Source organism: Oreochromis aureus, linkage group 14, assembly GCF_013358895.1.
Source record: "Oreochromis aureus strain Israel breed Guangdong linkage group 14, ZZ_aureus, whole genome shotgun sequence".
Classification (NCBI taxonomy): domain Eukaryota; kingdom Metazoa; phylum Chordata; class Actinopteri; order Cichliformes; family Cichlidae; genus Oreochromis; species Oreochromis aureus.
Window position 1 is genome coordinate 21,257,705 of NC_052955.1, and position 12,354 is coordinate 21,270,058.

Sequence of the window (12,354 nt, forward strand, 5' to 3'; positions counted from 1 at the left end):
CTCAAAAAAATCTTTATGCCCAAAATGCTGATTAACGAAGTGATTTGGGTTTTCTTTTTTTTTGAAAATTTAAAGTGTAAAAGATTCAATTTAATAGATTATCATTAAAACTCGATTGATATGTGTGGAGTTTATACCAAGCATATTTTCCTTAGTGATTAATTAATGAATAGCAGTTTAAATAAATAAACCTTTCAGTACTTCAGAAACATTTTTGAGGGCAATTTTGTAACAGCTGTTCCAGGTGTAAAGGACAAGGAAATAGTTGTAAGACAGTAGATCATATATTTAAATTGAGCTTTTTTTCATTATTAAGCGAATTTGAATGTTTTACTGATATTGCAATTTTTTTCTGGGAACCTTGAAAATCACTTCATGGGCTCTGAAAACCTTTGCCTGCTTTCCAAAGCTGTTCAGTGAGCTGAACTGGGGACTTTGCTGGGCCATTTCTAATGTTTAACACCCCTGCTATACATTATTTGCTCTCAGTTCTCACCCGCTGTATTATTTTAAGAATAAAACAGTGATGCACATTTTTGTTGGAAGAATGGATACATATCAATGCATTACATCCTTTTTTGGTGAGGAGTTCTAAGTAACAGATTAGATTTAGTTAGATTAGATTAGTTATGCTCATAAAATACTTTGATACTTTTTTAGTGATTAAAGCCACATTGTGTCAGAGCTGATGTAAAAACAGAGATATATAAATAATTAATTTTTATACGGTAGTTGACAGATGTGATCATGTTAAAAATGAATGCCTTTGTGCATTAATTTTGATAAATGAGGCAGCTGCAGGGTTGGACTTTGGCTTGAACCCTGAACACGACAAATATTTGACATTTTCCAGCCATCTATGAATCAGTTCAATAGGTTCAGAGTAACTTCTGGAGGGAGCTCAAAGACTTGCTGCCATTCATATTCAAGCAGGCACCTTATAGATGGCTGTTTTCCAAACAGCTGCCTAAAAAAAAGGAAGAAAAAAAAAGTTAAACATTTGCTGCAGGGCTCGAATATACACGAGACAGATGAAGTGATATTTGAAGAAAAGTTGGGTTCACTTTGTAAAAGCTGTTTCTAGATACGTCTAAATGCTTCAATCAACGCATCACTTATGTGCAGTTCGGTGGACACTTGTTATGGCATGCAGATACCATTTACTGCCAGAGCAGATGGTGGCAATATTAATATACTGTGTGTTGTAATATTCCCTGCAGGGTGGACTGAGTGCCCTGATTTTATTAGATGGTTCACAATTAATTTATAGTTGCTCTCAAGATATTTAAACAAGAATGTAACACATGCAGCGGAAGACAATCAGGCAAGTGAGGCCGAGTTTCTTTCAAAGTCAAACTCAAGATGTGGAAAAACACTGTGGAAACTATGGAAAAATTACCTGGAAGTTCTGTTTAGAATTCTGTATAGGGTGTTCCCCGAAGCAATGAATCATAACAACATTCATGAGCCATCAGGAGAATTTGTCCAGTTTGTTTAAAGTCATTTGAGGTGTCCCAGTAGCCGAGTGGTTAACTTAAGAATATCTGCTTCAACCCTTTTCACATAAATGTTCTTCATTCATCTTTTTCTTCCTGCGTCCAGACGGCTCCTGATGGATGGAAGAACTCGGTGCGGCACAACCTGTCCCTGAATAAGTGCTTTGAAAAGGTGGAGAACAAGAATGGCAGCACGTCTCGTAAAGGCTGCCTTTGGGCACTCAATCCAGCCAAGGTGGACAAAATGCAGGAGGAGCTGCACAAGTGGCGCCGGAAAGACCCCGTTACTATTCGCAGGAGCATGGCAAAGCCAGGTCAGTCCCATAGGTATCCAGCCTGAGAAATAGAAACTAAGGTATACAAAAGATTCTTTTCTACTACTTTTAGATTTATCAAAGCTGGATGCTTATTTTACTTTTCCTGTAGAAGATCTTGACCGACTACTGGGAGAAAGACCGGAAAGACTCAGGTCTGTGCCACCGTACCCCAAATCAGGCTCATTAACCAGAGCGACCCCCGTCTACAACCCCACCGCTTTAACTTGTACTCCAGCTGAGCTTCGCCCAGCATGCCAGCCCATTTGCCAGTCACAGTATGCTCACCTTCAGCCTCAGCAGCCGTGCTACCTCCCGCCTGCCGTCACACACCCCAGCAACTCATTCGCCCTGTACTCACCCTGTGGACAGCAGCCTGCGGCCGGTATCCCATCATCCACTGGAAGCCTCAACTCACCGGTAGCTGGGAAGATACCGCCTGTTTATAACAATGCTCTCCAGTCTGATTACAGTATTGAGCCCAGGACCATGCAGGAGTTTCTGCTGGAGGGAGACACCACTTATGACATTGACATGCTCAACCCCAGTCTGACTGACCTGCAGCTGCAAGGTATGAAAGACGGGGACAGTACAGAGAGTAAATGAGTGCACAAAGATTTGCTTGTGCAAACTTCTGCAGATATTTATTACTGATACTGATGAACTGGCTTAAAAGGTGATAAGAAAGAAAAGGGAATTTAGAACTTGTGTCGTAGTTGCGTAGTTTGCCCACCAGAGAGCACTGAAGACTTGATTTTCTTGCCTGGTAGATTTTACACAACTTTAGATCAGCTTGCATTTCCGCAGGCTGCTTTAACTGCAAAAATAACAAAAAAGCAAACTGTTGTGTGAGTGTAGCGTCCCTGCTAAATGATGATTGGTGTTGCTCTCTAAAATATGACATGTGGCTCCTTTTTTGCAGGTAACCTGTGGGAGGAGCTGAGAGTTGACAGTCTGGTGTCAGAGCCACAAGTTAGCACAAGCTCGTCCGCTACCTTTGTTCCTCAGAACCACCACATCCAGAGCAGCGGCCTGCACATCGCGCCTCCCATCAGTCAGACATCAGCTGTGGTTGCCAGCGGTCGTTGTGAAGCGGAGTACGAGGATGGGGACGAAGGGCGAAACGTGGAGCAGCACGGCTGTTTCAGTGGACTAAATCCTGTACTATATTCAGGAGTGGAGAGCTTGGCTGGGTATCTGACCTCCTGCACTGCATCCGTCTCTTTAATGTAAACCTTCGCTTTTTGGATTTGATGTACCATGTGATTCTGAATGAGGAATATAGTTTCAAGCAGTTTCACACTGCAGTGTATGATTGGTGGTAATTTAAGTCAACCAATCTCACCAGAGTCTGGTGAGATTGGTTGTTGAGATTTTCACTGCATGCAGTCACAGTTACGCTGATAGGAGAGCTTGTGTACAGTTATTGTCTGAAACATTTCTCCTCCTCCATTTCTTCTTATAGCTCCTGATGAATTAGACTATTCAGTATTAGAGTTTTACAAAGTGCATGGAGTAGAGGATAAACTCAGATGGATCAAAACCCCAGTAACACCTTAATTCAGGCCATTGCAAAGAAAGAGGTTAACAAACCACAAATATACCAGTCAAGCAATATTGTTGTTGCTGGAGTTTTTTGTACCTCTTCATAATTAGCCAAAAAAGTTTGGTACACAGAGGAGAATAAGAGAAATGGCTGAATTAAAACTGTAATTAAAGTACTTAATAAATATAAAGCTGTCTTGCTAAAAAAATATATATTTTTGAATGTATCTATTTATTTACCCCTCCCAGAGTGTGTTGTCACATTGGTATTTTTGTGTATCCCAGTATTTTTAGGTAGTTTAAGGAATTATCAGTTTTTTTACTGTTTGTAAAAAAATAAAAATTAAAAAAATTCATGTACAAATAAATGTGAATAAATCAACTGCTCCTGTGTGAATTTGTGCACATTTATGAGCTCTTTTATGTGGTTAATAAAATGAGTAAAACAAAATAGCTGTAATTGATCTTGTTAATAACATTTTCTATTATTAGAACTTTTCCCAATCAGCTATGATTATTCAATAACAACTATAACTAAGATTGGAAGCAAAGCAAAGCAGCTCCTCTTGTTTATAAAGCCTCTCTATAAAGAGAGTTTCGCCGCACTGTCGTATTCCTGTGTTGGTTCATTGTTTCTTCTCTCATGTTTCCCTGCGGCTCACTTCCTGATCAGCAACAAACAGCAAACAAATGCAACAAACCTTTTTCACAGCGGCTGTTTTTGACTTGAACTAGTCAGCAAGATACTAATCACATTAATGAACGCTTCATTTCTAAGCAGAACAGCACCAAGATTCATTAATGTGATCAGTTACACCTGCTTTTACCTGCTATTAGAAGAAAACAGTTGGAAACTGTTAGAATATTCTGTCGATGATAGATATTTGGATGAAATCAGGTGGTTGGAAATATGACCTCACATGGTTGCTAATTTTGCTCTGGAAGGTTTCTGCTGCCTCTGGGTGTCCAAAAAGACCCCTTGATGTTTCATGTTTACAGACCATTGACCAGAGTGTGTGTATCATGTACTTACTGGCTCCAATCATGCACAGTATGTGCTGAGAGAAAAAAGAAAGAAAAGATGTTGATGATTGATGACTGATACAGTGGGATACGTAATAATAACGGTGTAGTAAGACTGTTGCTACAGAAGATGGCGACAAAAACACGTTTTGCTTGTTAGGAATAATCTTTGGACGTGCTTTACCTTCTGTTTGTATTTTACTGTTTTCTACATCAAATAAGTCAAACAGGAAGACGAATTCCAAAAGCACACAAACGACCTGTAGAGGATGTTAAATGGAAAGTCTGCATTATGATGTTTACATTTTTTTCATTTTAGCTCTATGCGACCTTTCACTTGCCTATGGAATTTATAAACCACTGTGGTTTGGGCATCAGTCCATTTAAAGGTAATTCAATTCAGACAATAGTATCGTCTGTACCCCGACTTTAGGTCTTTTTTTCCTTTTAGTGGGTGTATTTGGAGTGAACCTCACTGTTAATGAAAAAAACCCCAGCAAATATCAAGGTCCCACAAAAATCCCATATTTATTGCAGTTATGGAATTTTGGTTGTCAAAACGTTTTTACATACTTTTTTTTTTTGCTTAAAACATTTATTGTAATTAAAGTATACACAGTGCTCAGTACTACAGAGATCGTACCGGATATCAAAATTGGTATCTGACTTTGGGCTAGTGTAACACTCTCTGACACTTTTCCAAAGTGGCTATTTATTTAAAAAATACTCCTCACGCACTACAGCAGTAGTAGTAGTACTACGGACATGAAAATATATGACAACAAGTGACACATTCACAAAGACAGAGTACACAGTGCCGTCATTCAACTGAACGATGGCAGATCACAGGAGGAGGACCGAATCATTCAGATGCGTGTGCCACTACAAAGACTCCTCTGAACCTCTGAAGTACAAATACAGCGAGTCCTATACAAACTATATACTGTAAATATACATCTAATTTTTTTTCTTACTGCTGTTAGGGCAATTTCATTTCCTTCTTTGTCTCATTCTGTGTTTCTGCCTCGTCTGTTTGACTTCGGTTTCTCTTCCAAAACGCACAAAATTTAAAAAAAAAAAGGTTTTCCTGATGAGAAACTGGAACCCACATATACAGACGGAAATCAACACTATGTACAGACACTGCATGTGTTTGCTGCCCACACACTCACTCACGCACGCTGATACAAATTGAGGATAAAACTGGCAGAATTCAGTGTTCCTGCAAAAAAAAAGAGGCAAAGGGAGAAATCTGATTGGCCGGGCAGCTCAGTACCTGAATGGAAATGCATGGAGCTAACAGGGAGGGAGACAGGAGTATTTAATGCCAGTGATTTGTCCATCAGTTCATCTGTTTCTGGTCCTGAAGTGATAACTGGATTATCGAAAATGTCTAGAACAGGGAAGGAGAAAGAGAGAAAGGGTGGAGGGTTGCAGGATGGAGGCTTTCCTACGGCCCTCCGCTGTAGGAATAATCTGCCTTGTTGTGCATCACCAGCTTGTTGTCCACAAAGTAGAAGCTGTCAGACTGCGTCTCGTAAGGGTGCAGGATCATCTCACGCACTGAGAGAAGGAGAGAGACAGCACACAGCGTTCTGTAACATCAAATCCATCTACACATGGGGCGGGGGTATTTGTCTCGAGTGCGTCGAAGTGTGTGACACTCACTCGTTTCCTCGGACAGCGTGGGGAACTCGTAAATGTGCTCGCACGTGTTCTTGCTGCTGGGCATGCAGAAGCCAAACTCGAAATCAAAACTCTTTAGCAGCTGATCGCGGAAGTAGTGTCTCTCAATCATACGGAAGTTGTTGATGGGGGTGTCACCAACCGTGAACTCCACTCTGCAGAGACACAAAGGGGACAAAATACACCCACCAATGAGTAAGGGAATGGGAATACAAACTGCTGTCACTGCTTTTTACACTTATGATAACAGTTATAAGAACGCAACAAGGGAAAAGCATAATAACAATCAATCTAGATCAGGGGTCTCCAATCTCAGTCCACGAGGGCCGGTGTCCCTGCAGGTTTTAGATCTCACCCTGGGTCAACACACCTGAATCACATGATTAGATCATTACCAGGCCTCTGGAGAACTTCAAGACATGTTGAGAAGGTAATTTATCCATTTAAATCAGCTGTGATGGATCAAGGACACATCGAAAACCTGCAGGGACACCGGCCCTCGTGGACCGAGATTGGGGACCCCTGATCTAGATTATCTGCAAACCCAATTCCAAAAAGGTGGCTGCTTAATAGTAAATAAAAAAAACTGAATGCAATGATTTGCGAATCTCAGAAATTCCATATTTTACTCACAATAGAACACACAAACAACCTTTATTTGCCACATACACAATTATACAGAGTACAACATGTAGTGAAATTCTTGCATCTGATCTGCAGACATAGCTGCGCCAAGCCACCGGCCTGGCTACCGTGTGGGAATTGAACTTGTGACTCCCGCTCGGAAGATGTGTAGTCTTACCACTACACTATCCACTGAAAACATATGAAGAGCTTAACGGGAGAAAATTTAACATCTTAAGAAAAAGCTTGTTTTGAATTTGATGGCAGCAGCACGTCTAAAATAAGTTTGGACAGGGTTTGTGTTCACATTGCCTCTTCTTATAACAGTTTGTAAAATGTGGGAGCTGAGGAGAGCAGCTGCTGGACTTTTAGGAGAAGAATATGGTGGTGTTTCTGGATTATGGATGGATATGTCTTTTTTCACTGATTTGTGGAATTCACAACAAACTGTGATCAAAGAGAAAGATTTCTGGAAGAGTTCCAGATTCCTGACAGAATCATGTCTGTTTTTAATGCAGCACCGTCTGAGGGCCTGAAGCTCACAGACATCCAATAAGCAGCACCTGCCTGCTACTAAAGCTTCTTAATTCCTATGGAAGCAGAAAGGATGTAAGTCTCCTTTATTAGGTTATGGGAGAGTGTCAGATCTGAACACGCTGAGTAGCCTTTAGTGTTTAATTGCATTGGCTGCTTCAGAGCTCTAACAAGCAGCTTTCACATTAGAAATAAACAGCAGTGAAAAAATAAACACATTAACTTGAATGAATATCTTTATTTTTTTGTGCGGCTGTGATGAGCAAATCGCTTTACTTACAACACTCTGCACCGCTCTCTTGTCTTAATTATTCTTCATGCATCTCCATCACCTGTTCCTCTGATAATGTCTCTGATTGGAGCAGACCATGTGCCATCGATCCACTTTTTGTTTGGAAGAAGCGTCAAACGACACATCAAATGCCCCCTTTTATGTGAGCCTGAAGCAGAAAGTCTGACTTAAATAAGAAAGTCGATAATCACGGTCGTGATAAATGTTATCTCTGACTGAGGTTTCAGATTTTGTTAAGCCAGTTCCATCAGGCCTGGTTTTGTTTAACTTGCTCTGGAGCACACCCATAAAGGAGGCTTTAAAAAAATAACATAGTTTGGTGAATGAAATGTGATTAGAAATGATAAAAAGGATATATAGAAGTTATAAAATTAAAGAATGAAGACTGTCAGGGGTTTTGAGTTTTGGGGAGTTTTGGGTTTTCTCTAATTTTGTATTCTTATCTTGTTTTATGTTTCTGTATTCTATAGTATTGATATTTAGTTTGCTGTATTTCTTAGTGTTTATGGGTCTGCGTTTATGTTGTTAGTTTTACTTTCCCTGTGTTTATGATTTCTTATCTGTGCCTTTAGTTCCCTGCTTGTTTTAGTTGACGATAGGTTTGTTAATTCCCTTTTGTATTCCAAATTCTGTTCCTTCCATCTTATCTCTGTGTTTTGACCTCTTTTCAATTCAATTTCAATTATATAGAACAGCAATTACAATAGCAGCCGCCTCAAGGTGCTTTATATATACCTACAAAAAGACTACCTCCATGAGCAAGTACTTGGCGACCGTGGGAAGGAAAAACTATCTTTTAACAGGAAGAAACTTCAGGCTAAGGGAAGGACGGCCATCTGCTGCGACCAATTGAGGACGAGGGGAAGAAGACAGGACAAAAGGCACATTGTGGAAAAGACACAGAGATGAATAACTAATGATTAAATGCGGAGTGATGTATAAACACACAGTGAGTGAAAAAAGGTAAATGAAGAAGAAAAACCCAGTGCATCATGGTCCCAAGTCCCCAGCAGCCTAAGCCTATTGTAGACTAACAAAGGGATCCAGCCCTAACTATATAATTGTATATTTGAGTCTTGGTCTCAATGTTATATTTCTTGTCTTATTTTGATAGTCTCCCGTCACTAGTGCTTTGCATTTAATTCTACTTCCCCTGTCTCGCCATCTCTGATTGGTTTCAGCTGTCCTCCCACCTGTTTCCTCTCTGGTGTATATTTATTGTCTCAGTCTTTCCTCCTTGTGTGTTCTCTTAGAAGAGTTGTAGTTTTGGCATATTTGTTCTTGACCTACATTATTTTGGAGTTTAATAAAAACACAGCATTAAAGCTGATTTTGAGTTTACTTTGCATTTTCTCAGGTCTACATTTTGGGTCCATCCAGGTGTCAAATGCACTAAAACCATTTACTCTATAGGTTAACACACTCATAATCCAAATAATAATAATAACTAGAAAAATTTGCATTTCCTGCGAAAATGCAGTGTGGATGCTGTAAAGCTGAAGCTGTCAGCTGAAACTAGCTGAAAAAGCTGAAAAGTTGCAGAAGTTGTAAAACCTTTGCAAAAATTGTAATAACTTTGCAGAAGCATAAGAACTTAGCAAAATGTAATTACTTAGCAGAACTGCAATAACGTAAAGAAAACATAATACTTGGCAGAAATACAATAACATAGCAGAACTTAGCAGCAGAAATTAGAATAAATATTGTAACTTAGCAGAAACAAGATAACTTTTCAGAAATACAGGATTTTAGCAAACATGGTACAAGATTACATAGATACTTTATTTAAACAAAATACCTAAACATTGCACAAATACTGTGATTTAGGACAAATACTACAACATAGCAGAAATGCTGTAATTCAGCAAATATATTATGCTATGGCACAAATAGAAAGAATATGCTCAAATACTATGATTTTGCTCAAATAATATGATTAAGCAATAATACTAAGATTTAGTAGAAATACTGTATTTAGCACAAACACCGAAAAGTAGCAGAAATACTGTAAATTAGCATAATAGTAATAACTTGCACAATTACAAATATGGACATGGTAAATGGCCTGTATTTATATAAGCGCTTTTATGGTCCCTAAGGACCCCAAAGCTCTTTACATATCCAGTCATTCACCCATTCACACACTGGTGATGGCAAGCTACGTTGTAGCCACAGCCACCCTGGGGCGCACTGACAGAGGCGAGGCTGCTGGACACTGGCGCCACCGGGCCCTCTGACCACCACCAGTAGACAACGAGTGAAGTGTCTTGTCCAAAGACACAACGACCGAGACTGTCCGAGCCGGGCCTCGAACCGGTAACCTTCCGATTACAAGGCGAACTCCCAACTTTTGAGCCACGATCGCCCCATATATGGAAACAAACATGCACAGAGACACACACAGGATCCAATTCAATCAACCAGTGTAAATATATTGATTTTAAATCACACAATAAGATACACCCATAAAAAGGCTCTCTCTCTCTCTCTGTCATACAGACACACACACACACACACACACACACACACACACACACACACACACACACACACAGCAGCAGCAGAAGCAAGTGAACAAACAGGGGCTGTACATACAGTGTTTCCTGTATGTTTCTAGGTGGGTCAAAAAGCCTGGAGCTGCTTAATTTGAATCCACCAATCAGAAAGGCTATGTACTTTTTCCCGCCAAAACAGGTGCACCTGTTTTTACACACGCAGCACAGAGACAGGATTTGTGCAGTCTATTTTTCATAGTGAGGACTCCTCTCAAACAAATGGCTATAATTTGCTTACCAGCTGCCCCACTGGGAAAGACAGTGAGCTCTTGGGAAACGGGGTGATGAGCAGTCAGAATTAGATCGCGGTGAGAGGCAAAGAGCGCTGTTTTTTGGAGTTACAAAACGTCGTGTAACTCCAAAACTAGGTGGACTAGAAGCATAATTCTTGTACTGGGTGAATCAGCGGACTTTGGTGTACTTTGACTGTGATTTTCATTACTCTTTGTACATCCGTCGCTGAGATATGACGAGAGAAGAAACGGCAGACCTCAGATATGATTGGCTGGCTGGGAAGCTGGCAGAAATATATAGTAATAGTGTGATTAAGCATAAATACTACATTTAGCAGAAATACTGTATTAAGCACAAATCCTATAAAAAGCAGAAATACTATATTAAGCACAAATCCTATAAAAAGCAGAAATACTATATTAAGCAATATAAAATCCTATAAAATGGTATAAAAAGCAAAAATACTGTAATATGATTTGGTAGAAAACTATAATTAATCAGAAATACTATATTTGGCAGAAATACTGTAATCAGCACATATACTGTAACATGACAGAAATTCCTCCACTTAGTAGTAATACTATAACATAACACAAATGTTATGATGAGTTGAGCGGCTGGTACTCTGGTGCAGTCAGCACAATCTGGAGCTGAACACTCTTAAAACTGTAGAGATGACAGTGGACTTCAGGAGACATCCTCAACTCTGCCCCCCCATCATCATATCAGACAGCCCTGTGTCGACTGTGGAGATCTTCAAGTTGCTGGGTACCACCATCTCCCAGGACCTGAAGTGGGAGACCAACATCAACTCCATCCTCAAAAAGACCCAGCAGAGGATGTACTTCCTGAGACAACTGGGGAAGTACAGTCTTCCACAGGAGCTGCTGATCCAGTTCTACACTGCAGTCATTGAGTCTGTCCTGTGCTCCTCCATCACAGTCTGGTATGGTGCAGCCACTAAACAGGACAGGTGCAGACTGCAGCGGACTGTACGGGCAGCAGAAAGGATCATCGGCGCCCCCTGCCCTCCATCCAGGATCTGTACCTCTCAAGAACCAGGAAACGGGCAGGGAAAATCATCACAGACCCCCACACCCTGGACACAGACTTTTTGATCTGCTGCCCTCTGGCAGACGGTACAGAAGCCTGCAGACCAGGACCACCCGACACAGGAACAGTTTCTTTCCCTCGCCATCTCCCTTCTAAACAGTTGAACTGTCACACTGCTCCCACTGCCAGACTGCAACTGCACCTTATGTACATTCTGTAGTATTCATTCCACCTCATTTCATTTCTGTATTTTATGTATATACGTTTAGATTAGTTATTTATAGTTGGTTTACACAGCTTTGTGTATGTATGTGTATGCATGTGTAATGTATATATAGATACGTGTGTGTGTGTGTGTGTGTGTGTGTGTGTGTGTGTGTGTGTGTGTGTGAGATTTACATTGCTGTGCTCGAGAGCCACCATCTACGGAACCAAATTCCTTGTATTTGTATGCACATATATTTGGCCAATAAACATGATTCTGATGACTTGGCACAAAAACCATGATTTAGCAGAAATACTATGATTGAGCAGAAGTACTAAGATGTAGTAAAAGTACTTTGATTTAAGAGAAATCAATTATGGAGGAGTAATACTTTAAAATGGGAGAAATATTGATACACACACATTCACAGAGCCTAAAGGGAAGAGTATTTGTGCCATGGAGTGTTAAGAAGAATGTGAGGTCCATATTAGAAAAGCTGGTAAAAGTTTTGAGAATTGTAATAAATGATGAATATGAATTAGTGGTCTGTGATAGTGTATTAATTTGTAGGGCAAAAACATGTTGTCCAAGGTGGAGTTGAATCCACGACCTTTGGGTTGCAGACCTGTGTCATTACCAGCGGCCCCACTGGGAAAGACAGTGAGCACTTGGGAAACAGGGTGATGAGCAGTCAGAATTAGATCGCGGTGTGAGGCAAAAGAGCCGTTTTTGAGTTACAAAACGTCGTGTAACTCCAAAACTAGGTGGACTAGAAGCATAATTCTTGTACTGG

General features: G+C 40.3%; 2 protein-coding genes across 5 annotated transcripts in view; one reads left to right on the forward strand and one right to left on the reverse strand.

The window, feature by feature from the left end:
- The window catches only part of foxn1 (forkhead box N1), a 24,728-nt gene extending 20,922 nt beyond the window's left edge, over positions 1-3,806 (forward strand). For all 4 annotated transcript variants that reach the window (XM_039622869.1, XM_039622870.1, XM_031740897.2 and 1 more), the window contains 3 exons: positions 1,603-1,810; positions 1,923-2,381; positions 2,733-3,806. In XM_039622869.1, the coding sequence (XP_039478803.1) occupies positions 1,603-1,810; positions 1,923-2,381; positions 2,733-3,043 (978 nt within the window). In that variant the 3' untranslated portion in view covers positions 3,044-3,806. The remainder of the gene's footprint in view (positions 1-1,602; positions 1,811-1,922; positions 2,382-2,732) is intronic.
- Positions 3,807-4,898: 1,092 nt separating this feature from the next.
- The window catches only part of unc119a (unc-119 homolog a (C. elegans)), a 38,299-nt gene continuing 30,843 nt past the window's right edge, over positions 4,899-12,354 (reverse strand). Inside the window, exons 4-5 of the mRNA XM_039622469.1 lie at positions 6,047-6,219; positions 4,899-5,941 (exon numbers count right to left, since the gene is read on the reverse strand). Of these exons, the coding sequence (XP_039478403.1) occupies positions 5,829-5,941; positions 6,047-6,219 (286 nt within the window). The 3' untranslated portion in view covers positions 4,899-5,828. The remainder of the gene's footprint in view (positions 5,942-6,046; positions 6,220-12,354) is intronic.